General features: G+C 50.1%; 1 protein-coding gene and 1 long non-coding RNA gene across 5 annotated transcripts; one reads left to right on the forward strand and one right to left on the reverse strand.

The window, feature by feature from the left end:
- Nucleotides 1–24: 24 nt before the first annotated feature.
- Nucleotides 25–9,581, reverse strand: JPH4 (junctophilin 4). Of its 2 annotated transcripts, XM_042942779.1 has the most exons (6): nucleotides 9,452–9,579; nucleotides 8,358–8,907; nucleotides 6,824–7,595; nucleotides 3,672–3,790; nucleotides 2,816–3,348; nucleotides 25–1,875 (listed from the first exon to the last, which is right to left on the reverse strand). In XM_042942779.1, exons 2-6 carry the CDS (start codon nucleotides 8,734–8,736, stop codon nucleotides 1,792–1,794), a joined length of 1,887 nt encoding a protein of 628 aa, XP_042798713.1. In that variant the 5' UTR covers nucleotides 8,737–8,907; nucleotides 9,452–9,579; the 3' UTR covers nucleotides 25–1,791. The 2 variants fall into 2 exon arrangements, with proteins under 2 accessions (XP_042798713.1, XP_042798714.1); XM_042942780.1 differs by lacking the exons at nucleotides 25–1,875; nucleotides 2,816–3,348 and having other exon boundaries at nucleotides 3,685–3,790; nucleotides 6,780–7,595; nucleotides 9,452–9,581.
- LOC122222364 lies at nucleotides 9,232–27,488 on the forward strand. Of its 3 annotated transcripts, none has more exons than XR_006203721.1 (5): nucleotides 9,232–9,341; nucleotides 12,079–12,152; nucleotides 16,250–16,496; nucleotides 16,809–16,974; nucleotides 26,819–27,488. It is a non-coding gene; the product is annotated as an uncharacterized LOC122222364 (long non-coding RNA). The 3 variants fall into 3 exon arrangements; XR_006203723.1 differs by lacking the exon at nucleotides 12,079–12,152 and adding an exon at nucleotides 14,642–14,709; XR_006203722.1 differs by lacking the exon at nucleotides 12,079–12,152.

Raw genomic sequence — 27,488 nt, forward strand, 5'->3', positions numbered from 1 at the left:
AGCCGTCTAGAGTATAGAGTACTCTGACCTCAGGCCTCAGGCTTTGGAGTGGGGGGAAGGAGCTCTTCTGGCAGCAAGACTGCATGGCAGGCCTGGGGTTCCCCAAGAGGGCTCTTTGTACATTCTCATCACCCAGAGAGCCTCAGAGAGCTTGGATTTGAAGCCATCGCACCCCAAAGGAGATGACAGTCCCCCCCCTTTTTTGAACTTTTTTATTAATATATTTTTTGTTAAATTTCTTTGTATTTTTTTCCTGCAAGACTTGGTGTTGGCGGCACTGTTGTAGTTTAACTTCAATCCCAAATTCCATGAAATAGAAATCAGAAGTAAAGATTTAGAGGGGAGGGAGGGAGGCAGGCCAAGGAGTAAACAGAGTTTGACTAGAAAAAAAGAAGAGGGTATGTATGGTGGGCATTCCCAGGCAAGGCCATTCCTTGAGGGAGGGGGTTGGCAGGCAGCTTGCGTCTGCCTCATGCAGGGGAGGGAGGAAAGATCCCCTGGGGACCCTACAGAGGGGTCCCCCTCTTCCTAGGGCTTCCTGCCCCCAGGGGAAAGCTATTAACAGGGATCAGCCACAATCTCAAACAGGGCTCTCCACCCACCTCTCACCCTGGTTTGACTGCCACCTCTGCCCTGCCTGGAAAGTGTGTGAGAGATTGGCTTCCTTCGATCCCTCTTTCTGTTGTTTTCCCATTTCACAAGATCCTGATGTGATGGGGGGAAGGGATATAACCCATTTAGACTACTAAACTTGTCACAGCTTCTGCTGCTCTGAGTTCCTCTTACCTAGGCTGGTTGTGTTCCCCAAAATGCCTCCCTGCAACCCGCACACCACAACTGCCAGAGTTGGGGAGTGGGGTCCTAGCTCAAGTGCCTCTAACCCTCAGCAATAGAAATGTCTTCTTCAGGCCCCTTAGAAGTCTAATCAAAGGCCACAAGTGAGTCCAGACCAACCAAATAAATTTTAGGGGGGGGGGCGGAGAAGAGGGTGGGAGAGGTCAGTGGGTAGACGTGACTGCGTTAGACATTTTCTTTCCTTTACACATTGCTCTTGACAAGGCATGCCACCCTAGGGGGGTTGGACGAGAGGCTGGCTGTTGAGGAAAGGAAGAGGGAGATCCTAGGGAGTCATTCTACTTTTCATCTCCCCTATCTCCTTCAGGGAAGGATGGAGTTAGGCAAGAACCTAGTTCAGTGCTTGGAGGTGAGATCGGATCCTCCAAGGTCAGAGATGGAGGCCATACCTCCTCCAGCTCTTCCACTAGGCCTCAGAGGGACACCAGGCCCCTTGGGTCAGGGAGCCACAGCAGCTCAGCCAGTGCCTTGCCCAGTATACAGTCATCCCTTCTCCATTTTCTTCTTCCTTCCCACTCAGCTTCCAGGAGACCCCTCAGGATACCAAACCCCCACCCTCACCGAAGTTCAGGTCTAAAGAAAAGGCGGGGAGGACATGGGGCAATGGTCTGACTTAGATTTGTGTGTCTCAGAGAAGAGAGCAACTCTGAGTGAGAAAAGCCCTTCATATGTAAACAATCTAGAGAGAGAGGTGGGGCAGGGTGGGGAAGAGAGTGAGGAAGACAGAGACAGATCCAGAATAAATGAGAGAATCTGAAAGGACAGCTGGAAAGAAAAAGCAAAAGACAAAAACAAAGGGGGAACAGAAAAGAATGGGAAGGGAGAAGAGAAAGAAAGAGAGGAGAAAAAAACAACCAGGAGGAGGAAAAGAGAAAAAGGCAGGTCAAAGAAGTGAAGAGGCAGAAACCGAAGCCAGAACTAGGCTGGGCAGGAGCCTCAGGTGAGGAGCTGGGAGAACAGGAACGCCAGGCTGAGGTCCAGGAGGGCCACGGCTCCCACCACCAGGGGGTTGGCAGCTCCCTAGAGAGATAAGGGGAAGGAAATGCAGTCTCAGTCCCTAAGGACCGTGTCCAGCGACAGGTCCCAACTTCCTGCCCTGGCAAGTGGCAAAGCTGAAGGGTCCCAGGCACCTCTCTTCAGAGGTCAGAGCAGGGGCGTGTCCAACCTTTGTTTTAGATTGCAGAAACACCTCTCTTCTCCCAGGCAGGGCCCCGCCTTCTCTCAGGCTCCCTCAAGTCGGGAACAGCCCTTCCTCCCTCCTCCCTCGACTCCCCTCCCACTAGCAGCATGTCACGTGGCCCAGGCAGAAGGTGCCTGGCCTTAGTAGCAGACGCTGGCAGCAGCAGCCAGTACTGCAGTAAAGCAGAGAGGGATGAAGGGGTGAGGATGTAGTTGCTAGGAAACAGGAGAGGCCTGGCATCCAATCAGAGTAGAGGGTTCTGGGGAAACTCCACCCCTCCCAGTTTTCTGCCTCCTTTCCCATTTCCCTTCTTCCCAGGAGAGGGAGGGAGACTCAGGGTAGGGAGGGAACAAGCTTTTCCTTTTTTATTTCTGGGCACCAAAGAGAGAAACTGTGGAGGTGGGGGTGGGGGTGGAGTAGGAAACCAGGAGCTGGAAATGATATGGAAGGAGAACAGGGAAAGATGTTTTGGCTCTACCATTACTTATTGGTAACCTTGGGCAAATTACTTTAAGTGCTCTGGGCCTCAGTTTCCCCATCTGTCAAACGAGGGAGCTGGAGATGAAGGTTTCTAAGGTTGCTTGCAGTTCACAAGTTCCCTTTTTTTTTTTTTTTTTTTTTTTTTTTTTAAGGTGGGATATGGTCCAAGACTGGGCAGGCAGAAAGGAATCTGAGTCCAAATCAGAGCCCCTAAAGGGATCAGAGAGATGTCTGGAAAGGATGACAGGCAAGGCTTTGAGGAGAAAAGGGGCCACAAAGCGGGGATGGAGGGCATCTCACCGGCTGGATGGGCCTCTCCGTTGCAGCAGGCTCCTCAAACTCTTCCATCAGGCACCCGGCTTCAGGACCCCTTGAGAATGGGCCCCTCAGGACTGGCGTGGCCATGGGCTCAGGCTCCAAGCGCCCTGGGGTTCTCAGCTGGGGCAAGGGCTCTTCGTCTTCCCCTTCCTCCTCTCGAAGACTTCCAGAGCTGTCACTGCAGCCTCCGAGGAGTGGGGAACCGTCTCTGGGCCCTGGCCCCTGCATCCCAGCCTCATCCTCGGCCTCATAGCCAGCTAGTTCCTCTGCCTGCTCACCTGGCCCCCCCCACTCCTCAGGCCAAGCTTTGGGGCTGGAGAAGGGACCCCGGTCCCCTCCAGGAGGCAGTGGGCTCCGGCGGGCAGGGGGTCGCCAGGGTTGGCGGGAGGAGGCAGGACTGCTGGGCAGTTCAGGGGAGCCCTCTGAGGGGGTCAGTCCATTCTCGTATACCCCAGGGCTGTCCTCATCCAAGGGTTCTGTGTCGGAACCTTCTGAGTCTTGCCGGGGTCTGCGGCCTGCAGCAGGGATAGCTGAGAATCAGAGGGGCCTAACTGGCCTTGGGAAGCAAGAGCTATAGCTTTATCCCTCTCTCTGGGCCCTCCCAGGACTTTGCATCCCCAGGCTTACAGCCTCTCATAGCCAGACCCCAAGCCCCTAGTCCTTATTACTAAATTTCATAAGTTCCCGGTTGCACTCTCCAAACAACTGGGTCTGGCCCCCCTCTTCATCCCCTTGGACCCTCATACCTTGGCTTTTTCATCCCCAGTCCTCTGTAGGGACTTCCTTCCCTTTCCCCACACCTGAGCCCCTCCAGCTCCCCAGGCTGCCCACGCCTCACCTGGGGCCTCTAACATGGGTTGCAGGTCCTGGGCTATCAGTTTGGCCATTCGAGCTGCCTCCACAGCCTTCTCAGCGACGCTGCTGGCTGCCACTGCCTTTAGAAGGGCATCTGCCGCCCTGTCGGGTTCCAGGGGCAGGGACTTAGCAGACCTGCTCCGATGCTCCAGCCCCCTGGCCCATGTTCCTGCCACATCATGTCCTCTGGATTTGAGCTCACCTCTGGAGTCCTCACTCTTGCTCACACACTGCTGCCTGCTCCCTTCCCTGGCCTGGCAGGGCAGCTGGCTTCTGGTTTCCTCTCCTAGACCTGGGCTGTGACTGCTCTCATCACACTTTCTTGCTCCTTTCATACCTGCCACCATCATGTCCTGTAGTAACACCTTCCTTCTTCCAGCAACAGGGGCCAGGCCCTCCCTGGCTGCCCTCAACTCTGTTATCCCAGCCCCATCCTGCTCCCTTCCCAGGGACAGAGGAGACCTCATGCTCTTAGCACATCTCTCTGTAGTTGCACCTGCTTGGTACTTCCCAGCAGCTTTCCCTGCCCTGCCCCTTGTTCTGGGCCATCTGCTCCCTGTGCTAGGAGCCTTTGCCTCCTTTCCCCTTACTGCTACTAACCCTGCCTCTTCATTGCAGACTTCCTAACATGAGAATTTCACAGGTTGCTTTTCTTCAGCCTCTTCTGTTATCACACTGTTCTTGCCTCTTGGTCATTGCCTCTGTCTCCCTGCACCATCACCTCCTTTCTGAGTTCTGGAACTGGGATAAGCATGGGTCTCCCCTTTCTGTTTTTCCTACTTCTTCTCCCAGCTACCATGCATGCTTTCTCACTATAGTGTTTACATCTTCTGAGGAAGCTCTTAGTTTCCTTCCCTTTCACATGTCTCTCCCATTGTGCCCTGCTCTGTGGGTACAGGCCACCATGAAGCATTATCAGTCCTTTCCCCATGGTTGTTTCCCAGTTCTCCCTCTGATGTCAGATGCTTCCTCAATTTACCTTCCCTTTCAACTTCTGCTGTTAATCACAGATGCCCTGTGATCATTAAATTAGTTCTGTAATCCTGACTGAAGGTGGGGCACAAAGGAACAGAGATAAAGGTAATCAGATATACTTGGGCTTAAATGGATCAAGACCCCTCTGGCCCCAGGCTTGTTTCATCTGGCTTAGGAAGGCAGACTGGGTATGGGGGTAGAGAGAAGTGTGGTGGTGTTCCTTGTAGTCTTAAGTCTATCCCCTCTTGACGTACCTCAGGAGATATGGTCAGCCTCCTCCCCTCAAATCTGCTGGGTTAAGGACTTTTAGAGCCTGTTTGGAGGGACCTCAGATGACCATGTTCTTCTGTCTTTGTGCTGTTAGACTCTATATGACTAGTCCCTTCCTGAAAGTAAGCTGGTCTCAGGGTTTAGGGCAGGGGATGACGATCACAGTCTTGGGTTGCATGGAATTCTATCGGCGGCCAAAAAACTGCAACACTGACAACTCGAGCCTGTTTCTGAGTTTGGAGGGTGTCGATGAGCAAGTCCTAGGCAGCAGAATCAGTCATCAGGCTACCTGGCAGAGGCACCTGCTGCTGAGGCTCTGCTGTTTCCATGGTAGCTGGCAACCAATCAGGTTTGCCAGGCCTGTTGCTGGGGAGAATAACCAGCCTCCTCCCACTGACTGATCTCTCAGCTCCTGGGATCAGTTTTTCCTGCCCATGCCTGTTCTTCATCTAGGCTAAAGTGCTCCCTGGTGCCCTGCCCTCCCCCTTCCCTGGCTTAAGGCTCTGGACTCTAACCACCCAGACACTGAGATGTATCTACAGATAGACATCTCTGGCTCAGGCATCTACTTTGGAAATGACACGTTCCTACACATAACTTGATCACCCATTATACAAACTCACTGAAGCATATTTGGACATATCTTGGCCTCTGATCCTCTGAAACAGTCTCAAATTTAAACAAAATCCTTCAACTGTACACTCCCCTTTAAAGAAAATCCAACATGTGAAAATTTACATGTATGAGTTATATAAATTAGGGGCCTGTGAATCGCATTACAAATGGGTTTTTGGCTTTCTTTAGATCTGTGCTATCGAATCCAGCATTTAAAATGTAGCTAGTCTGATTTGAAATTATGTGCTATACATATAAAATATATATACTAGATTTCAAAGGCTTAGTAAAAAAAGTAATGTAAAATCCCTCATTAGTAATTTTATGTTGATTATATGTTGAAATCATCAAAATTTGGCTATACTGGTTTAAATAAAAATGTAACTATTTAGGGGGCACCTGGCTGGCTCACTCTGCAGAATGTGCGATTCTTGATCTCAGGGTCATTTGGGTTCAAGCCCCGTGTTGGGCCTAAGACTTACTTAAAAAAAAAAAAAAGTACTATTTAAATTCAATTTACCTGTTTCTTTTTATCTTTTCACATGGCTACTAGAAGATTTAAAATTATATATTTGGCTTACATTATATTCCTACTGCACAGTGCTGCTTTAGATAATAAGGTCCTCAATGCATGGAAATGTAATCTGAATTGCAGAAAGAAAATTTCATTTACAGGCAAGCCTCCTCCCCTCAAACCTTTATCAGTTGGGTAAAGGAAGGCAGAGGAGGCAAAGGTGACAGGAACTATCTTTTCATGTGGATAGATCAGCTGTACAAACTAGATCTCCCCAAGGCCCAAGGCTGGAATTCTATCAGTCTGGTGGGCAGGCTAGGAGGTGGCTAGGAATGCACACTCCCTGTCTCCCTGACCCAGGCTGCTGCCCCCAGCTGCAAGAGGAAGACTAGGGACATGTCTGACTTCCAAGAGGTTTCTGAGCCTGTATAAGCCAGCGCTCATTGCTACTCCCACACACAACAATGACACACATCCCCACAAAAGACACTAAGACACACTTATAGTCTAACACGGCTTCCCTCAAATACCCAGCCACCCACAGTTACACCCACATCCACCTGTAGCCTCAGATATAAACACTCCTGGTACCCAGGGCTACAACTGCTTGGCCCTAGGCCTGTTCTTCCCCATCAAGCCCTAGGCCTTTGGTCATGGCCCTCCTTTAGGCACTAACTACCCATCCCCACCCCCCACCCCCAACTGTCCCCAGGGTACCTTCTCCACTTAGCCCAGCTTTGGCCTCTGCAGCGGATGCCCACCTGGCAGCGGCGATCTCCTGACGCTGGCGGGCAGCGCTCACGGCTCGACGGGCGCCTTCGACAGCCCTGTCCACCTTCTCCTTGACTTTGCCCCGCCGAAGGGCCAGAGGCAGGAGGCTGCGCACGCGCCCCCCGTGCACCAGCCGGTTGCGCTTGTACTTGCCCTCCTCGCGGGAGCCGTCCGGGCGGGTGGTTCGTCCGTAGCCGTGCCGCCGGTTGCCCAGCCACTCGCCCTCGTAGCGCAGCCCGTTGGAGCGCTGGCTCACACCATAGCCGCTGCGCCGGTCGGCGCGCCATTCGCCCGCATACACCTCAGTGGCAGAGCCCTCAATGAGGGCGGGCGGAGCTGGGGCCGGGGGCCCGCTGGCTTCGGAGCCCGGGGGTCCTGTGCTGCCCACCTCACTGCTCACCTCGCTGCGCAGGGAGCCCCGCTTGCTGCCCAAGGAGCTGCGGCGCCCGCCAGCCCGGAGCCCGCTGAGCAGCAGCGAGCGGCGGAAGAACCCGCCGGCCGCGGGAGTGCGCTTGCGGGTGGACGCGCCTTCAGCGTCCCCCGGACCGGCCAGCACGAAGCCGCCCCGGGAGCCTGAGGCCGGGCTGCCTCCCTCGTCGCCCGGCAGGGGCAGGGGTGGGGGCGGTGTCGGGGGGTCGCTGTGGCCGGAGTCCAGGGAGGTGCGGCGGGGCGAGCGCAGCAGCGCCGCCTGATGGTAGGGCACACTCTGGCGCACCCCGTAGCCGTGGCGCTTCCCGGCCTGCCACTGGCCTTGGTAGGTGCCTGTGGGACGGGGAGAAAGGGTCAGGACCCGCTGCTTCCTGCACCTTAGGCCCCAAGCGCCCCCGAAGGCCCAAGTGTAGGGAGGGAGTGGTGGGGACAGTTAGCGTGGAGGTCGGGGAAAAGCACTAGGAGCTGGGACAGGCCAGGTTGGGTCAGAAGGTGTAGGAGAACACGGTGAAGACCGACAGGTAGTAGGAGATCTGTGGATTTGGGGCGTGCAGATAGACAAGGGAAAGGGGTAGGGACGGGCAGGCTGGGGTGTATGAAGGACAGATAGTCCAGAGGGTGTGAGGGACAGGCTGACGGGGTGTTTAAGATAGTCATGTGACAGGCAGACAGGACTATGAGGAGCAAGCTGAGGAAATGTGAGGGGACAGGCGGAGCAGAGGTGTCATGGACAGGCAGGTGGAGAGGGGAGGTGTGGGACAGGCAGCAGGGGTGGAAGGGACAAGCAGATGGAGGGTGTGAGAGTCAGGTAGATGGGGGGGGGGTGTGAGGGACAGGCAGACAGGGAAGAGTGAGGGCAGGCAGACTGCAGACTGGGTAGAGGGAGAAGCAGGCAGGGGCCAGACAAATGAGAGAGACGTGTGCGATGGGAGGAGAGGGCAACAAGATGGGAGCACGGGGCGCATATGAATGGGGAAGACATACAGGAGGACAGCGGGGCACGGGTGCAGATGGTGGGGAAGGCGTACGCGGGACAGGCCGACGGGAAGGCGCACGCGGACGAGCAGACAGACAGTAGTGGGCCGGGCCCCGCACCTCCGTCGGAGTAGGTCTCGGTGCCGTAGCCGTCCTGGAAGCCGTCCTTCCAGAGCCCGGCGTAGCGCAGGCCCGACACGCTCTCCCACACGCCGCTGCGCCCCTTCAGCCCGCCCAGCCACTCGCCGCGGTACGTCCAGCGGCTCTTGCGCTCCACGCCCAGCCCTTCGCGCTTGCCCTGCTGCCAGTGGCCCTGGTAGCTGTGTCCGCCGGGCCCCGTGAAGACGCCCAGTGACTCGAAGCCGTGCGCCCAGCAGCCGCTGTACTCGCCCTGGGCGCCGGGCCCCGTGCACACGCCGTAGCCATGTGCCCGCCCCGCCTCCCAGCCCCCCACGTAGCAGCCCCCGTCGTCAAAGTCGAACTTGCCCCCGGGGGACATGCATGTAGTTGGCGCGGCCTCAGCCCCCCGGCGGCTCAGCGCATCCTGGGGCTGGAGAGCCGGCTGGGGGCCTGCGAGCGGGGCGAGGCCTGGGGGCGGGGGCAGTTAGACCGGGGCCGGGCGGGGGGGCCCCAGCGCGGGCTGGCAGGGCCGGACCCTCATCCTGAGTGGCTGCGGAGAAAGAGGGGGGAAGTGGCGAGCGAGGCCCCTCCTCTTTGCCCGCCGCTCCCTGGCCCAGAGGCTCTGGGGCATCAGCACCGCCCCCCAACCCCCCACCCTTCGGCAGCATCTTCCAGCAGCTCTTAAGCTTTGGGGGCATGGGGGCTCCCCCACCCCTCCTTCCTGTTGAGAGCCCCTCCCAGGACTTGGGGCCCCAACCCCAAGCAGGAGTCCCGTTTCTCCAGCCTGGAACCCCAAAGTGTCGGGTGTGGATGGCAGTTGCTGGGGACGGGGGGGGGGGGGGGGGGGGGGGGTCCTGAGAGGGGGTTGGGCAGAGTCGTAGGCCGTCCGCTCCTCAGGCTGCTGTCAGGACCCTTCTGCCCCGATTTTCTGGCATCCCAGGCAAGGGGTGGAGGATGAAAATGTAGGGGGGAGATCGGACCAAGGTGGGCAGTGGGTTTGGTGGGGGGAAAGATGGGGATGGAGGAGGCTCCGCAGGGAAAAGACGAGGGTGGGGATGGGCAGACAGGCGGAAGGGAGGGGGCAGGTTACTCACCATGTGGGCTGGGGCTCAGGCTGCCTCCCAGGCACAGCATCCATGGCAGGATACCTCCACTCCCACCTCGTCCCGGCAAGTCAAAGCCCCCTCCCCTTCCGGAGAGACCGCTCCTACCCAGAGAGCGAAGGTGGGGGAGCCGCAAGAGAGAGTCCCCTCTCTCCCCAGCTGGAGGAGCTGGCGATGGGGGTGGGGGGCGAGGTAGTGGCAGGGGTGGGGGGGGATGAGAATAGTGGAGGGGAAAAATTTTGCCTTGGATGGAGATAGGGAAGAGGAGCTGGGAACTGGATGGGAAAGGAGAGGGGGCTATCAAAAGGAGGTGTTTTTTATTATTTTTTTCCCTTCTTATGGTTGGGAAAGGAAAAAAAAAATCAAAATTCCGATTCCATCCCAGCACAAATCAATGTTTGCTCCATCCCAGCATCACGGGGGAGGCTGGGCCAGGCAGATTTAAAGGGGCAGGGAGAAGAGAGAAGAGGAGAGGGTGGGGAGAGAAGGAGAGGAAGAAGACACAGTGGCGATGTTAGCAGTGTGTGTGGGGGACCCAGGCAGGAAAGGATGGGTGCCGGCTAAATCTGAGGTGAAAGTAGAGGCAGGTAGAGAGGAGAATGAGGGGCACAGAGACCCCCCCTAGGGTGGAAAGAAACCCAGGGATGCCGGCGGCGGGGAGTGGGGTGAGACCGAGGGTTGGGGGAGAGGGGGAGGGGAGCACAGCGAGAGGGAGGAGACTGAGCTGAAGATGGGGAGGCTGGGGGAGGCTGAAGGCAGGCGGGGGAGGAGAGATACAGGCGAGGCCGGGAGAGGGCGAGAGGAATACAAAGAAAGAGGTGCAGGGGTGAGAGCTAAGGAGGGGGAGATGCTGTGGGGGAGGGAGGGGGGACCCATTCTGGGCCTGCTGAGGGTTGGCAAGGAGGAGAGAAGCAGGGGAGGAGGAGGAAGGAGAAAGAAATAGATAGGGAGAGTGAGAGTGAATAAGGGTTGTAAGGGAGAGCGAGAAAGCTCTGCACAGGGAAGGCCTGGCATGGGCATAGAAATCCAGGCAGCTAGAGCCCAAGCAGAGACAGGAGGGCCGGAAGTGGTGTTCGTGGGGCTCTAGGGAGAAGGATGAACCTGCCAGCCGCTTGGACTGAAGCCAGGAAGCCTTTGGGCATGGATGCCTGTGTCCACCAAACCCACTGTCCTCCAGAAGTAACTGCTGCAGGGGGCCAGAAAGCTCCACTACTTGCACTTTCTGGGGAAGCCTGAGATGGGGCCCTGCAGGAAGACTGGCTTCACCAGTGCTTTTCCAGATCTCACCATCTTCCACCTCTGCTGACTATTTCTCCCTGGGTTGTCTCTCCGAAGGGGGAAGGGTGGTATGAGGGGTGTATTGTTTTTGAATGGTGAACAAGGGTTCGTCCTTGGTAGTGCCATGAAGACTCTGGGGCTTTGGAGCCTTTTGTAAACCTAGGGGCTAAGACACATAGACATGTTTGGGTGGGCCCTTATTGTGGTAAGCCCCCCTTTGGTCGACCACCACTCCAACCACTCACTAGAGGGGGAGCGCATCCTGGGCCTTCCTTTTTACAGACTGAAATAGGCACATGCTATCTTTCTGCCCCTCAGCTTACTGATGCATCTATCCTGCACCTAAGCATTTATGAGGGAAGATACTGTCCAGTTACATACAATGGGGTAAATAGTCAGATATACCCAACTGCTTTTATTTTCATACAAAGTCAGGCCCATCCATTTTACAAAGAGAACTGAGGCCCAGAGGGGAAAGTCATTCACTGGAGGTTACACAGCTGAGGTGGCAGAGCTAGGATTAGAACACTAGACTTCAGACCTCTGAGCCCTATAATTCTTCCCAGGATTCCATGTACTTGGGAACCTCCCTCAGACTCAGGAGCTCCGTTTTGAGTACTTTAGTAAAATAAAGAGCATGAGGTTTGGAATAAACAGGAATTACCCTTGCAATGTATTTTCCCAAAGATGGATACAAAGTTGGAGAAATGTGTATATTTTAAGTCTCCAGGGCAGGGATCACATCTTCTAAGTGCTTTGCACAGAACAGGGCAGCTGTGAGTCTACTTGGGCCAAGACTACCAAGTCTACTTGGTAAAGAGGACTTTCCTCCCTCCCTCCCTCTCTTCTTTCCTTCCTCCCTCCCTCCCTCCCTTCCTCCCTCCCTTCCTTCCTTCCTTCCTTCCTTCCTTCCTTCTTTCCTTCCTTCCTTCCTCCCTCCCTCCCTCCCTCCCTCCCTCCCTCTCTCCCTTCCTGCCTCCCTCTCTTCTTTCCTTCCTTCCTTCCTTCCTTCCTCCCTCCATTTTGCCATTTAGCAGACATTTACATAGTTTACTGTGTACCAGGCACATTGCTAGGTGCTAGAGACCGAGTATCGTCCTTATGGAGCTTACTAGCAAAAAACTAACCAACTCACTAGTAAACTAACAAGTAACTCTAGTGTAGTTAGTGCTATAACAGTTTCAAGGGGTAGAAGTAGAGAGTAGAGATGGAAACTAAGTTAGGCTGGCTCCCTAGGGAAAGAGGTATCTTAAAGGATGAATCCAGAAAGGATTCTGGAGCAAGCCAACCACCCTCGCATTCCTCACCCTCAGATATTCAGGACTTCCTTCTCCACACAGGGCCTCATCCTACTCAGCCCCTAAGATTTTCCTGTTCTCCAAGAAAAGGGAAGAATAAGAAATCTATAGGACTGGTGAGACCTGTGCCCTGTTCTTTAGGGAGAAAGGGTGGGAGGGGTAAGTGGAAGGTAGGAATTGATGCCTGCTCGGTGGAGTGACTCTGGACGGAATTCCAGGCTGCAAAGCAATGTGTAGAGCTGATGAAGCCCTGAAGAAGTCACTGGCAGAACTATCCTTGAACTTGGCACACTGTCCCAGCCCCCAATATCTCCCTGAGTGAGGCAGTCTTCCAGCCCCAGTCTGGTTTGTCCCTGCAGATCCTATAATCCCTTCTTTTAAATCAGAGGTGCTTCTTTTTGGAGGGTGCACTGGTTTGTTTTGCCACAATGTACCATCATGCTGAGGTCATAGAAAAGGGAACCAACCAGTAGAGCAGCTCTGTGCTTGGAGCTGGGCACTGTGTGTGGCACTTTACCTGCATTACTGCATTCAGTCCAATGGAAATGTAACTGTAGGGGCGCCTGGGTGGCTCAGTTGGTTGGGCATCCGACTTCTGTTCAGGTCATGATCTTGTGGTCCGTGAATTTGAGCCCCGAGTTGGGCTCTGTGCTGACGGCTCAAAGCCTGGAGCCTGCTTCAGATTCTATGTCTCCCTCTTTCTCTGCCCCTCCCATGCTCATGCTCTGTCTCTCTGTCAAAAATAAATATATATATAAAAGAAAGAAAGAAAAAAGAACTGTAACCATAAGCAGACCAGGCTGGAGGGTCTGAGAACAGGGCTTTCAAAGATGGTCAGATCTATGTCTGAATCCCACCTGTACTGTTTATTAGATGGGTAAAACTGAGCACATTCCCTAATTTTCCTGAGCCACAGTTCGTGTAGTTCTTAAGATGGCAGTGCCCTAATCTACTCCAGAGCTTATTGTAAGGATTGAAATGACCATGTATGAATGGTGTGTGTGATTGTATATGCAGAAACCCTCCCCAAGCATACTGCCTAGGACATAGTGAAGACCCAGTAAATGGTGGCTTGAAAAATAGGTTGGTGTTATGCCAGTTTTATAGGTGAGGAATCTGGGACCCAGATGTGAATTTGCTCAGTGTTGCATGGCTAATACATGGCAGTCCTTGGAGCTGAATGTATCTCAGACCCCCAAGTTGGTATACTTCCACAAAGGCAATTTGGGGACCTATTTATAAAAGACATGCTTATTGTAGAATTAAGAAAATAAAGGACAATATCAAGAATAGAAGTCACCCCTAGTCTCACTGTATAACAAACATGTTAGCGTATTTTCATATGGTTTCCTTCTATGCACTTTTTATTTTTTATTTTTATTTTTTTAGAGAGAGAGCCAGCATGAGTGGGGAGGGGCAGAAGCAGAGGGAGAGAGAATCTTAAGCATTCTCCACCCTGCCACATGCCTTGATGTCACAATTTGGGGATCATGACCTGAGCCAAAACCAAGAGTCAGACACTCAACCAACTGAGCCACCCAGGCACCCCTATGCACTTTTCATTTAACATACTCAGTTAAATACTACATATGCAATTTTGATTCCTACTTATTTGCTTTGCATCACATAAGCATTTTTCCACATCATGAAAACACTCTTGCGTTTTTAATGGCTGCATAATATCCCACTATTTGGATGCAGCATAATTTGTTTAACCATCCCAGCATAGCACTTTTTTTTTTTGCCATTTGCACAGTTTTTGCTATTAAAAATTAACATCTTTTATACAAATCTTTGCATCTCTGATGCTTTCTTCTAAAAATATCATGGCAAATTCATAGCATATAGCAAAGCAGACAAAAACAAAACAAAACAAAACAGAATAAAGAACTGTCATGTAATCATCATCCAGCCTCAGTGATGATCACGCTTGGCTTATCTTGTTTTTTCCTCTTCCATTTATTTCAAATTTTGGGTTTCATGTTATTTGAGTATTGATTTTTTTGAAGCTGGATTCCTAACAGAATTACTGGGTCAGAGGATAGAATGCTTAGTAAGATTTTGGATTTATTTTGCTCGGATCACTTGCAGAAGGGTTATACAAATTTGTACTCTCACGAATTGTGCATGAGAGTGCTGGTCTTATTGCACCCCGGCCTGCATTAACTTTTAGTTATAACACACACACACATTCACACAGACACACACCTCTTTTTTAACACACCTTTTGCCAACTTGGCAGGTGAAAGGGCTTTCTTTATATACATTTGTTTAATTGGTCTCTGGACTTACATTGAGAAGGCACCTGGTGACCACAGTGGAGTAAACCCTCCTGAAAAACCCCTAGGAAACACACTTGTACTTCCTGGGGACCCTAGCCAGGACCTGTGGGGTGGGGGATTCATTTTTCCTGCTATGCTGGGACCAGGGCAGGGAGGAGCTTGGGAAGAATGCTCACCTCATCCCATGGGCAGCCACCAGGGGTCAGGATGGGGCCAGAGATCCTGATGGTGGGAGCGAGGGTAAGAATGGCCAGCAGCCAGACCCTGCATTTCCTCTGTCTGACCACGGCTGGCTGCACACACAGCTCCCCTCTGCTCCTCAGATGGTGATTCCAGAATGTTCTGGATGGCTGTCCCCTGCCTGATCGCTCCTGCCTCTGGCTGCTCCAAGGTTTGGCTTGCGAAAAAGAGAAAGGATGTTTGAGAATTCTATTCTGTTTCTCTCTCTACACACTGTGAGACCAAGTTCACCAGGAGCAGGGCTTTTTAACCGGAGGGCCATAGACTAAGGGACTCAAATAAAATGGGCAAGTGGGGCATGAATATCCATTCCCCACCCCTCCCTTGGGGAGAGGACAATATTTGTTTTGTGAGATTCTGAGAGGGGGATCCATGCCCCTCTAAGTCCAGCATTTTCTGGTACCCCCACATGCCTCCTAAGCCCATTTGCTTCCTGTGGGTGCTGTGAAGGGAGCAGGTTAGTGTTGAAAACAGGGGTGGTCTTGGAGGTTATGCTAAGGGGTTGAACCTTCTGTATTATGCAGTGGAGCTGAGAGATAAGAGTCTGGGGGAGCCGGAGTGGCTCAGTCAATTGAGCGTCAAACTCAATTTTTTTTTTTTTGAAAGAGAGAGCAAGAGAGTGAGAGCTGGAGAGGGGCAGAGAGAGAGAGAGAATCCTAAGTAGGCTTTGCACTGTCAGTGCGGAGAGCAATGTGGGGCTCGAACTAATGAACTGCAAGATCATGACCCAAGCTGAAATCAAGAGTCAAATGCCTGACCAACTGAGCCACCGAGGTGCCCCAAGCATTCGACTCTTGATTTTGGCTCAAGTCATGATCCCAGGGTCGTGGGATTGAGCCCCACATCAGGACCCACATTGAGCATGAAGCCTGCTTGAGATTCTTGATCTCTCTCTCTCTTTCTCTCTCCCCATCTGCCCACCCCTCTCTTTCAAAATGGGGAGGGGGGAGCTGAATTTTTCCTAGGGTGGGGTGGGGTGGGAGAAGGGAGGTGGGCACTCTAACCATCTGAGCAGTCAACGGGGCTGCACTAGATTTGGGTACATACCGATGTACCCTGCCTCACACTGTGTTTATGTGCATTAAATGACTGGCATGGTGAGCAGAGGATCAGGAGAAGGAAGGCTGATCCCAGGCCAGTGGTGGCCAGTGGATCTTGGAATCTGTACCTCTGAGCCATGGGTGGCAACAGGCACAAGATGTCCAAGGGGGAGAGAAACCAGTCAGGTTACTATCTGCCAGGGCACTGCTCTGAGTCTTACCTCAGCACTGCTGGCTCTCACAGCCCCTGCACCTGTGCATCTGCGAGGTGGGGTTAGGGCCCCCTGGGATTCTCAGACTGGTGCTGGCTGGCCCCATGGGTGCAGCTGGGGTCTTGGAGAGGCTGAGAGTCAAGGCCAGAGTTATCCAGCACATCAGATATGAAGGAAAATTCATGAGCATTCCTAAATCCCACGTTAGCACTCCATTTTATTTCATAATAATGGTTTCAATTTGTATGTAAAGATAACCTGAAGATACAGCAAATTGTGATCATTACCCACATCCCTGTTTGGCAGCCACGGGAAGGGAAGGAGGCAACCGTTTAAACCACAATGATCATACTTATGTGCATACAGGACATTCGGCTTCAGGCTTCCTGGTGTCTGGTCTTCATTCTGGACTTAGCAGTTCACCCGTCTTATTTTCCAGGGCAGAATTTCACCTCTCAAGGCTGCAACTGCTTCTTCTCACAGAACTTCCTTATTAAATGGGGAACGAGCACATGTGAAAGGCACATTCACATCTAGTTGACTCTTTCTCTATGATGAAAATAGAGAAATTGAAAAAAATATTTTAAAACTGACATCTTTGAAGTAAACTGGGAACGACTGTTCAAAATGCTGTGTGCCAAGAATAAGTGAGGGGAGATTTCCACACCTGGGAAATTTGTTTTCAGGTAAAGAGGTTCCTCCTTCTGGCCTGGGGAGCCTGCAGGGGCCCCACCCTCTCCTCCCTTGCCCTTGTGTGAGGCCTCCTTCCAGACATGGCAGCCGCAGACCCGGTTCCTGCTGTTTACACTCCAGGTTCTCCCTGGCAGGGCTGCTCTTGGTAACCATAGAGACCAGGAGGTGCCCCTGCACTGAGTGTTAGGTGGAAGAGAACAAGGGCTTTCACAACACGAGGTCACCCCCCCCCCCCACATACCTCCCTAATGAATCTCTGTTTACACGAGCACATTTACCTGTCCCATCTGTTGTTTGATTCATAGCTTTCCAACCACCCTGGAATAGGTCGAGATGGTGCAGGCCGATCATCATGTGAGGCACGGAGAAGTTGAAGGCGATTTCACCCTTCAGTGCGGACTAAGCAGCCAGCATGTCCCTGTTCCGTGGTGTGGATCGCTCGCCAAGCAAAACATGGGGTTGTATGCCTAGGTCAGCTCTAGAGTTTCTTATGCGGTATTATTTGTGATTGTGCTGCCCTCCACCCCCTACCCCTTGGCTCTGGAGGGCAGGGGCCCCAGTTCAGTGCTAAGCAAAGCCTGAGGAGCAATAAGAAGCCGAAGGCAGTCACATGACCTCCGGTGTTGTTAGCCCCTTCCCAGGTCCCCCTGGGCTACTGGGTTCTCTGGATTTGTTCTAAAATTCAAAGCTCAAGCTACTCCAGCCAAATCCCCACGCTGGTGAGGAGGAGGCAGTCAGGGAGAGGGGAGATGAGGTGTGGGGGCGCAGCAAAGCTGTGACGAGCTGGGGACTGTTCCTTATGCTAGGCTCCAATGGCGTGGGAATCTGCTGCAGAAAGGAGAGGGAATGTTGGTGGGAGGCAGACAAAGAAGCCCAAAGCCCTAAGGGTTGGGACAAACCTCTAGCAGCTGTGGTAGCTACGACTGGGCTGGACCCCCCTCCCTTTGGAATGCATTTGTACTAGTAAAACCCATTATCCGATGGGTTTGGGATGTGGCCAGCTTAGGGTGAGAAGGGCAGAAGGGTGGGGGTCCCTGTAGGAGACCGGGGTAGAGTGAGGGTAAGGGGTGAAGTCACTTGACATTCAACTGTCCAGTAACTCCTCATGATAGACACGACTTGGATGTTAGGCCTGAGCTTGACCACAGGCTCCACACAAGTAGCTGGGGCCCTTGACAAGGCTGCAGGGGCTTCTTCCCAGCAGCCTCGGTGTCTGAACAGGCTCTGGAGTCTGTAGATCGTGTGTTTTGGGGAAAGTTGTGTGACCTCTCTGAGACTCAGATTTATTATCTATTAAGTTGGACATAGTCCTGCCTCACGAGTGTGAAGAGAGTTAAGCTGCACGGCCCGGGGAAGAGCCTGGCAGAGTGGTTGCCACAAGCCTGGTCCAGCAGTCCTTGCTCCGGACCTCCCCTTCCTTCCCGGCCTCTCGCTCCTGCCACTTAGAGGCCATGCAGCTAATACACAGCTCTCTGCCACAGCTTCTGGGCCAGGAGCTTCGTCCCCAGCCCCTGTGGTCTCCCAGAGCCTTTGGCTGTTGTGTCTAGTCTCCAGGACTCTGCCTGGGGCTCTGGAGCAGGAGGCTGGACACAGAGCCACAGACCTTTGGGAATCCGCAAGGCTGGCATCTCCAAGCTCTGGAGAAGGAAACTTTCCCTGCCTCTTGGCAGGGTAGAAACTGGCTCCAGTCTCTGGTCCAAATAAGCCACTTCAAGGTTTCATTCTCATTGGACCCAAGGCTAGACTGGGCCTCTCTTCTCTGTTACCTAAGAGGGAAGGAGATAGGGATTGGCTGTGACCCTGGCCCTGCTCTGACCATGTAGGACCTGAGCTTGTCAGGAAAAAAGGCCCTGTTTGGAGGTGGGACGGGGAGAAGTTAAAGAGCCCTCGACTCCTTGCACCATTCTGCCAACCCTGGCCCTGTTTTTCTTCACCTGAGACTGAGACTAGGTTGCCAGTCCTGACCCAAACTGAAGCCAGTGATTTTGGGCTGTAGAGAAGTCCTTTGTCTGGCAGGGCAGACATTCCAAGAGTGCATCTGTGAGAGGTGGAGAAAAAGCCCTCAGTTAGAGGGCAAACCAGAAGGGGCTAACAAGAGAGATTTGTGCCAACAGCAGACAGAGCTCTCTAGGCGCAATTAACAAAAGATTCAAGCTCCAAGTCCTTATCAGAGACTCTCCTGTGGCACTCTTCATTAAGTTTTACACATGGTAGTTGCTGAATGAATGACAACATTAGAGGCACAGCCAGAAGAGAAGGGAAAACAGTGGGAGAAAACACTTATGGAGAGAACAGGCTTGTGTGCAGCCTGGGCTGTGGGACAGGTGGAAAGCATTGCAATCATAAGGCAACTGTGTGCTAGGGCGCCCTGTATAGGCCAAACGTGGCACAGAGTCAGCGTCCTAGTCTTCATGGGTCAGATGTCACATATTGCAGGATTGCCTGGTTTACCACACTACTGTCTCATGGTTGGGGTGTAGACAACTCTGACCTATAGCTTTTCTTCTATTATTCTTGGTACCCAGCCAGTTGAGCACCAGCCTGTATTTGTGGGGTTTGACTTTTATTCCTATCTATAGTAATATTGTTCTAAGAATGGAGGGATCATCTCAACCCCCTATAGTGTCTTTTCCACACACTAGTCACTGTCAACCTTTTACAGTGAATATCAGATACATCACTTCTCTGCTCAAACCCTATTCTTATCCTCCCCTTCAGTCCATCCACTCTAGCTACACTGGCTTCCTTGCTGTTTCGTGAATGATACCACGCACCTGACTCTGCCTTAGTGCTTCCTGCTGTCCAGAACATTCTGTACTCTCCCACTTCCTTCAGGCCTTTGCTCACTTACTGCTTTATCATCTTTTGCTTGACCTGGCCTGATATGAAACACCCCATCCCACATTCCCCAGCCTCCTCACCTTGTTTTGGTTTTGTTTTGTTTTCCAGAGCACTTGTCAGCACCTGCCCTTTTGTGTTTCTTTCTTGATTACCTGTCTCCCTCCACAGAAATGTAAGCTCCTCCTTGAAGGAATAGACTTTTTGGTTTAATTTTTATTTTTTTCATTTTTTAAAAGTTTATTTATTTATTTTGAGAGAGAGTAAACGAGAAAGAATATCAAGCAGGCTCCACACTGTCAGCATGGAGCCTGACAGAGGGCTTGGGCCCACAAACCATGAGAGCATGACCTGAGCCGAAATCAAGAGTCGGACGCTTAACCGACTGAGCCACCCCTAATTTAATTTTTAAAAAGATTTTATTTTTAAGTAATCTTTGCACCCAGTGTGGTGCTCAAATTTACAACCCAGAGATCAAGAGTTGTACATTCTACTGACTGAGCCAGCCAGGTGCCCAGAGGAATAAGTTTTTAAAAACTCACTGTTGGGGGTGCCTGGGTGGCTTAGTCGTTTGAGCATCCGACTCTTGGTTTCCGGTCAGGTCATGATCTTGTGGTTTGTCAGTTCCAGCCCTGCATCTGGCTCTGCACTGACAGTGCAGAGCCTGCTTGGGATTCTCTCTCCCCTCCCCCCGCCTCCTCCCCCGCCCCCGCCCCCCGCCCCCCCTCAGCCCCTCCCCCACACTCGCTCGCTGGCTCTCTCTCAAAAATAAGATAAATATTAAAAAGAAATAACTCACTACTATATCCTTAGCACCTAGAGTAGCACTTGGCACATAAGAGGTGCTGAATAAACATTTGCTGAATTAATAAGTCATGAAGATTTTGAAAACACCCCTCTTGCAGGGTGTTCCTGGCTGCCATACTATGGTTAGTCCTCTGCAGGGGCTGAGAGGTGGCCATTGGCAATCTGCCTGTGTTTGCCTATCCATAAGGGTGTTACCAAACAAGGGGCCATTGCCCAATGCCCAGTAAGCCAAACACCCGCACGGATTTTGTGGCACCACATCAGACACTTCCCTCAAGCTGCCTGCCCTTCACAGTCTCCCAAGAGGAGGCCGAGTCTTTCTCTAGCTTGTTCCTACCCCCGCCATTCCCAGGGGCTGCTTCTGGAAGGTCTGGCCATTCTTCCTGCTCCTCTAATCATCAGCCTCTTCTCATGCTTCCTCCTCTCTCAGGGTCAGTGACTCCTGCTCACCATTCCCAAACATTTTTTCCCTTTCATTCCTTTTTTTTAATGTGTATTTATTTTTGAGAGAAAGAGAGTGCACATGAGAGGGGGAGTATCAGAAAGAGGGAGACAGAGAATCTGAAGTGGACTCCACACTGTCAGTTCAGAGCCCCGAACACACCAACCGTGAGATCACCACCTGAGCCACCCAGGTGCCTCTTCCCTTCAGTTTCGAGACACACTTACTTTGCCTCTTGCCTCTCTGGCTCCTTTTCAGCTTTCTTTTCCTCTTCCCACCCCTAAAACAGAAGGATTTCTGTGTCAGTCTGGACCCATCCAGGAAAATGAGCCCACACAAGGCACTCCATTTAGGCTGTGTGTGCAGGGAATGGCTAGTCCAGTGTTGGAGGGCTGGAAGAGCAAAGGGAGGCACTGTGGTGACCAGATGTGGTGACTACAGGAAGCACTATTACCCCAGGCTGGAGGAACAGAGAGAAGAGGTGGTGTCACCAGAACCCCTGGGCCCAGAGGAGCAGCCTCCCAAACCACAGAACAAGGAGGCGCTGTGACTCCTGTGTGGGTCTTTGGTGGCATGCACTTGGTGACCGTGCTGGTGTCTCTAAGGAGGTGCCCTTCAGTGGCTGTTAACGCCTAAATTGGGAGCCAGAGCAGGGCGAGCTACAGCTCCTAGGCCAAGTCCGGCTGCCACCTATTTCTCTATGACCCGTGAGAATTTTTTTTTTTTACATTTTTATTTAAAAAAAATTTTTTTTAAGTAAACTCTATACCCAACATGGGGCTTGAACTCAGAACCCCAAGATCCAGAGTCACATGCTCTACCGACAGAGCCAGCCAGGTGCCCCAAGACTGAGTCTTTATAAGATTTGTGATCATTTTCCTCCTCTTTCCCTTCCCAGAACCATCATCTGGGGTTGAGCCACCGTTACCTTTTGCCTAGGCTACAAATATGGCCTAATTACGGACACTACTCCACGTGAGTTTCAGTCTAGTTCACCCCCTCATAGTCACCACGTTCATCTTTTGAATCATCATGTTCAAAGTTCCTCCCAGCTTCCTTTCGTATGGGTTGGCCAGGCATTTACAGCTTTCCATATAGTCCAAATGACTACAATTTGATTTCCCAACTTCGTTTTCTATTTCTTCCTTTCCTATACTTTGATATACACCTTTCCCCACCCAGGTTCTGTGCCCTTTACACTCTCCCCTCTGTGGGAATGGCTTTGGTACCTGTGAAAATTAGTTCAGCTATGAGTGACCGAAAACCCAGTGTAAGGGGCCTGTTGAGATTGTACTGGATCCCCTTGGACCTGTTTATCATTTCCCACAGCTTCTGCATATGCAGAGGGCCTGGGAGCAACCTTTAGCTTGAACTAGTGAGGAAGGACAAAAGCCCAGTCCCTTGTCTCAAATTAAGACAAACTCTGAGGTGTAATTTGTGCTCCGGAGCTCCCTTTCAGGATAAGCCTGAGGCTGGCACTTTGCTTGAAAGCACACCCTTGTTTTCCCCTTTCCTGTCTTGCTTCCCACACTCCCTTACTTGTTCCTCCTGGGAACATTTAATAGTTCACTTGCAAGTGAAGCCTGGTCTCAGGATCTGTTTCAGGCAGCCCACCCTAAGACATAAACACAACAGCAGCTTAAACAAGACCACGGTAGGTCTCATATGGTCTTTATGATTTTCATGGATCCGGACTGATTCAACCCTATAGTGCAGCATTCTCAATGTGTAGCTTCCTCTTAGGTCAAAGGTAGCTGCTCCAGCTCATTATTAAGTTCACATTCTAGCCAGCAGGAGGGAGAGAAAGAAAGGAAGAGCATGCCCCCTGCTTTGAAGAATACTTCGTAGAAATTGAATACCTCACTTCTGCTATATCCTTTTATCCAGAACTTGGTCATGTGGCCATGCCTGGCTGAAAGGGAGGCTGGGAAATGTAACCTTTATTCTGGGTGCCCAGTTGCACAGCTAAAATTTTGGGGGCATGATTACTGATGGAACAGATATTAGGGGACAACGAATCATCTCAGTTACCCCCTCCTTCTTATCTCTGCCTGTCCAGATTGTTCAAAAGTCAGTACAAATGCCATTTTCTTCATGGATCCTTCTGTTAAGAAACAAAATTCAACTGAGTAAATTTGAAGATCGAATTGGCTTATTGAAGGATTCATGAATCAGGCAGCATCTCATCTAGCAAGTAGAGGAGAGCTCCACTGAGCTAAACAAAAGAAGGGTTTTCAAAGGCATAAGAAAAAAAAGAAAGGAATTTATTAGCAAGGAGTGCATTGTTTAGGCAATGTTGCCCTCCTAAAGGGAGGGGAAGGGAGCCATCAGGAAATTTTCTAGTATTGGCCAGGAAATTCTTTGTTGATTGGTTAAACATTACATTCCTGGAGGGTTAAAAGTGCAGTTAGGTTAGGCTTTAAGTCTTGGCTTACTGACTTGGGGCCTTAACCTGATTGATGCCCTTTGGGTCCTGTGTTTTGTTTTGTTTTTTAATGTTTATTTATTTTTGAGAGAGAGGAAGAGAGAGAGAGTGCAAGCAGGGGAGGGGCAGAGAGAGAGAGAGGGAGACAGAGAATCCCAAGCAGGCTTCACACTGCCCAACGTGGGGCTGGAACTCAGTAACCATGAGATCATGACCTGAGTTGAAGTTGGACACTTAACCAACTGAACCACCCAGGTGCCCCTGTGGTTTTCTTTTTAACGTAGCCCTACTTGAGGATAAAATTACTCTTTTTTCCCTCAACAAGAGTGCATCTCTGGGGGGTGGCTGGCTGGCTCAGTTGATAAAGCATGTGACTTGTAATCTCAGGATTGTGAGTTCAAGCCCCATGTAGGGCATGGAGGCTACTTAAAAAAAAAAAGTGCATCTGTCATACCTTGTCTTAATGAAAAGATATTTTATTTTCCCAGGAAGTAGAGATGCTTATCTTACTTTTAGTAGCTTTTATTACATACCTTAATTAGAATTCTTAACCCTTAGAAACCTTAATTTCTAAGTGAAAACTAATAAGTAAGTGGGACACCTGGCTGGCTCAGTCGGTAGAACATGAGACTCTTGATCTCAGGGTTGTGCACACTGGGCATGGAGCCTACTTAAAACAAACAAACAAACAAACAAACAAACAAACAAATAATAACAACCACTAAAGAAGTAAGTAATTGTGAACTGCCTGTTATACTGATGAGGTTTTGGGGTGATGGTGGGGTTTGGAGCTATTGACCAAAAAAAAATTCTTGATGTCTTTGGTGCAAAGATTTTATTGAAGTGGGGATGGGGGAAGTGGGAGGGGAACAAGAGTTACCCTGGGGTTGTGGAGAGTGGCTCATTATATACTATGGGGCTGGGGGAGGTAAAGACAAGAGGAAGTTTCCAAAGAAACTTTCATATGCTAAAGACTCACAGATTATTGGAGGCCTAGCTATTGTCAAGCTAAGGTTGTTTTTCCCTCTAGCAAAGCATTAACATTAAGACAGTAGGGAGTTCCTGGAGAAATGTTTTACTCTGCCTGCCTCAAGTATTTGTCAATGGGCTGCAGGTTACAAGGAAATTTAATTTTATCTGCCATTTCCTTCTTGCCTCTGTTCCCCACATCACTATGGAGGGGAGGGTGATGTTGGGGTTCCAGGAAACTGAGTCTATAGGTTTCTGGAGATTAGGCTATTGATAAGATTGCCTTTTTCTTATAATTTACCAAGACATTTGTAAACTGATGGAGACTCTGTCAGTTTAACCATTTGTTTTCTTTCCTTTCCTTTGTTTTGGGCAGCCAGGAGTGCCTGAGGAATACCATACATATTCTACCTGGGGGGAGAGAGAGTGGTGTGCTAGCTTGTACTTTGTCCTCAGCCCGCCTTATGCTCCCTCACCAATACCAGCATTCTTTAAATTTGCAAATGTATAAATACCTTTCATAATTTTTAGAAGCATTTGTCTTTTAAAATTTTTCTAATATAGCACTAACACATCCCAATATCTTTTAGTTTCCCTGTAATAAGAAGTCAAAAGTAGATAGCCTATGTTCAGTAATTATGATGAAGTTTTGGTGTGATGGCGGGGGGGCGGGGGGGAGGGTGGTTTCATGGGGTCCAGAGCTGATGGTCAAGAAAGAATTCTTGAAGACATCTTTGGTGCAAAAATGGTGATTTTATTAAACCATGGAGACAGGACCCATGGGCAGGAAGAGCTGCACTGGGGTCGTGAAGGGTAACTCATTATATACCCTCAGGTTGGGAGGGGGTCAGGGATTAAGTAAATCTCTAAGGTATTTTGGAAGCAAGGTTTCCTGGACCTTGAGGGGCTAGCTGTTGCTAGGGAAATACCATTTATCACCATTTAATAAAACCCCAGTCATGAGACCCCTCAGATGCATATGGGGGGCATGGGGCATAAACTTGGAGCTTGATTGCCAGCATATATCCTGGGGCAGTTGAGATAAAGGAAGTTGATTTACAGGATTCTCAAGGTTGGAACAATATTAAGCCAAAATTCTCTTTTGCCCCTAGCAAAGTGTCATCTTTGAGGCGGCTGAGCTCCTAGAGGGAGGTCAGTCACTCTGTTGGTCTCAAGGACTTGTCAATGGACTATAGGCAGTAAGGGAATTTAATTTTTCATTTGCCTTAGTTTCCCACATCACCATGGTAAGCACTTAAACCCCTTTCCTTTGTTCTTGGGTAGCTAGGAGTGTCAGAGGAATATCACACGGATTCCACCTGGGGGTGGGGGGATGGGGTGCCAGCCTGTATTTTGCCCTCAGCTTGCCTCATGCTCCCACATCAATTAATTATTTATTATTTTATCTTCTTGAGAAATGGTCCTGAGATGGGGATATTCAATGATGTTAAATGAACTCACCACTTAACTTTTAAGTTTTAGGTTAGCAAAGATTTTAGGTTACTAAAAAGATTTGGGGAAACTATTTAAGTAGACATAAATATTGCTGAAAAGTTCATTGATAAACTTTTATGTTGCTTACATCTATTTAATTCACTTGTTTTTAAGAATTGTTTAGGTTACTGTGGTGCCTGGGTGGCTCAGTCGGCTAAGCATCTGATATTTGATTTTGGCTCAGGTCATGATCTCATGGTTGTGGTACTGGGCCCCCCACCCTCCCAGTCAGGGTCTGCTCTGACAACTGTGGAGCCTGCTTGGGATTCTCTCTCTCCCTCTCTTTTTCTGCCTCTCCCTTACATGCACACACATGCCTCTCTCTCTCTCTCTCAAAATAAATAAACATTAAAAAAAAAAAAAGAATTATTTAGGGCACCTGGGTGGCTCAGTTGGTTGAACATCTGACTTCAGCTCAGGTCATGATCTTGCAGTTCACGAGTTCAAGCCACACATCGGGCTCGCTGCTGTCCCCCTCTCTCTGCCCCTGCCCTGCTTGCACTCTCTTGCTCTCAAAAATAAATAAATATTGAAAAAAATAGAATTGTTTAAATTACATACAAAAGCTTTATTAAACGTTAGACAAAATCAGTCATTATCCCAAGCTATTTTTTTGGAAGATCTTATAAGAGATAACATGAAATTATTTGGCTAATAAACTCAAGTGGAAAAGAAGTTTTATATTTGACGTTAACCCTAAAGACATGCCTGTTTTAATTAAACCAATGAGCTTAAACTTTAATTTACTGAAGATTATCCTAGATCACGTGAACTTGAAAGACATTTGGATTAGTATCTATCTTTTTGAGAATTTTATTTTATGTTTAAAAATTTTTTTTAACATTCATTTAATTTTGAGAGACAGAGCACAGGTGGGGGAGGAGCAGAGAGAAAAGGAGACACAGAATCCGAAGCAGGCTCTAGGCTCTGAACCATCAGCACAGAGCCCGGCATGGGGCTTGAACTCATGAGCCACGAGAATCATGACCTGAATCGAAGTCGGATGCTCAACTGACTGAGCCACCCAGGCGCCCCTGTGTTTACATTTCAAAGACGTGATAATGGATAGAGAAAGAATAGAAGTTCTTCAAGAATGACTTTGGTTTGCTAAGGCCAATGATTTCCAAGTCTTTTGCATTCAACAAGGGAAGTTTTGGGATTTGTAAAGAAGTAGGTGAATTTTGAATTGCCTCCTAGAGCTGATTTTTGTTTTGTGAAAGATTTGTTGCTCTCACATCCTCAAAGAATCGGGTTGTAATTTAAATGATATCATCCAATGACATTATCTTCAATTTGCTTCTTTCCCTCTGGGTACCTAATTTTAATTTTAAATATTTCAGGCAATATTGAATAACCCTGCTTGGATCCAAAAAGATGGTGCAAAGGATATTAACTTCTCAAAACTCGGAGTCATTTCCAAGGATAGCCAAAAGAAAGAACCAACAATCTGCTAATTCCAAGCCAGCAGAAAGCCAAGTCCAGTTATGCAAACAAGAAGGCAATAACTATTGTTGGGAGAGAAAGAATAAATAATGGGTCTGGATTTGCAAAGGGAGGGATGTGACATTTTATTTTCCTCTCTGGACTGGGTGCTCCAGACAGAAATTCAGAAGAATTGATTCTGGTAAGCATTTTTACCTTTGGCTGGCCTTTGCCAGTTTTTCTAGGATCCCCTCTGAAAGATCTGGTATCTACCAGCATTTTCCCTTGGCTGTTTAAAGGAATAATATAGCAGTTTACCAGGAAATCCTTCAGTTTGGACAACACTAGAAGGGGTTCAAATGAGGCGTCCCTTGAAGGTAGATATGGGGGTGTCTGTAAAGCCATGAACTTGGCAGATTTTTGTTTATGGTTGTGTAGTCTTTTCAGAGTGGAAAAACAAATCAGACAATGAATACTTGAAGGAAGGAAGAGGGGAGCAGTCTTTTCCCTTATGTGCCTTTTATATCTTTACTTTTTCTTTAGCCTTTTGCAATGAATCTTTCAATAAAACTGCTTTGGAATTTTGAA

Source organism: Panthera leo, chromosome B3, assembly GCF_018350215.1.
Source record: "Panthera leo isolate Ple1 chromosome B3, P.leo_Ple1_pat1.1, whole genome shotgun sequence".
In the NCBI taxonomy this organism is placed as follows: Eukaryota; Metazoa; Chordata; class Mammalia; order Carnivora; family Felidae; genus Panthera; species Panthera leo.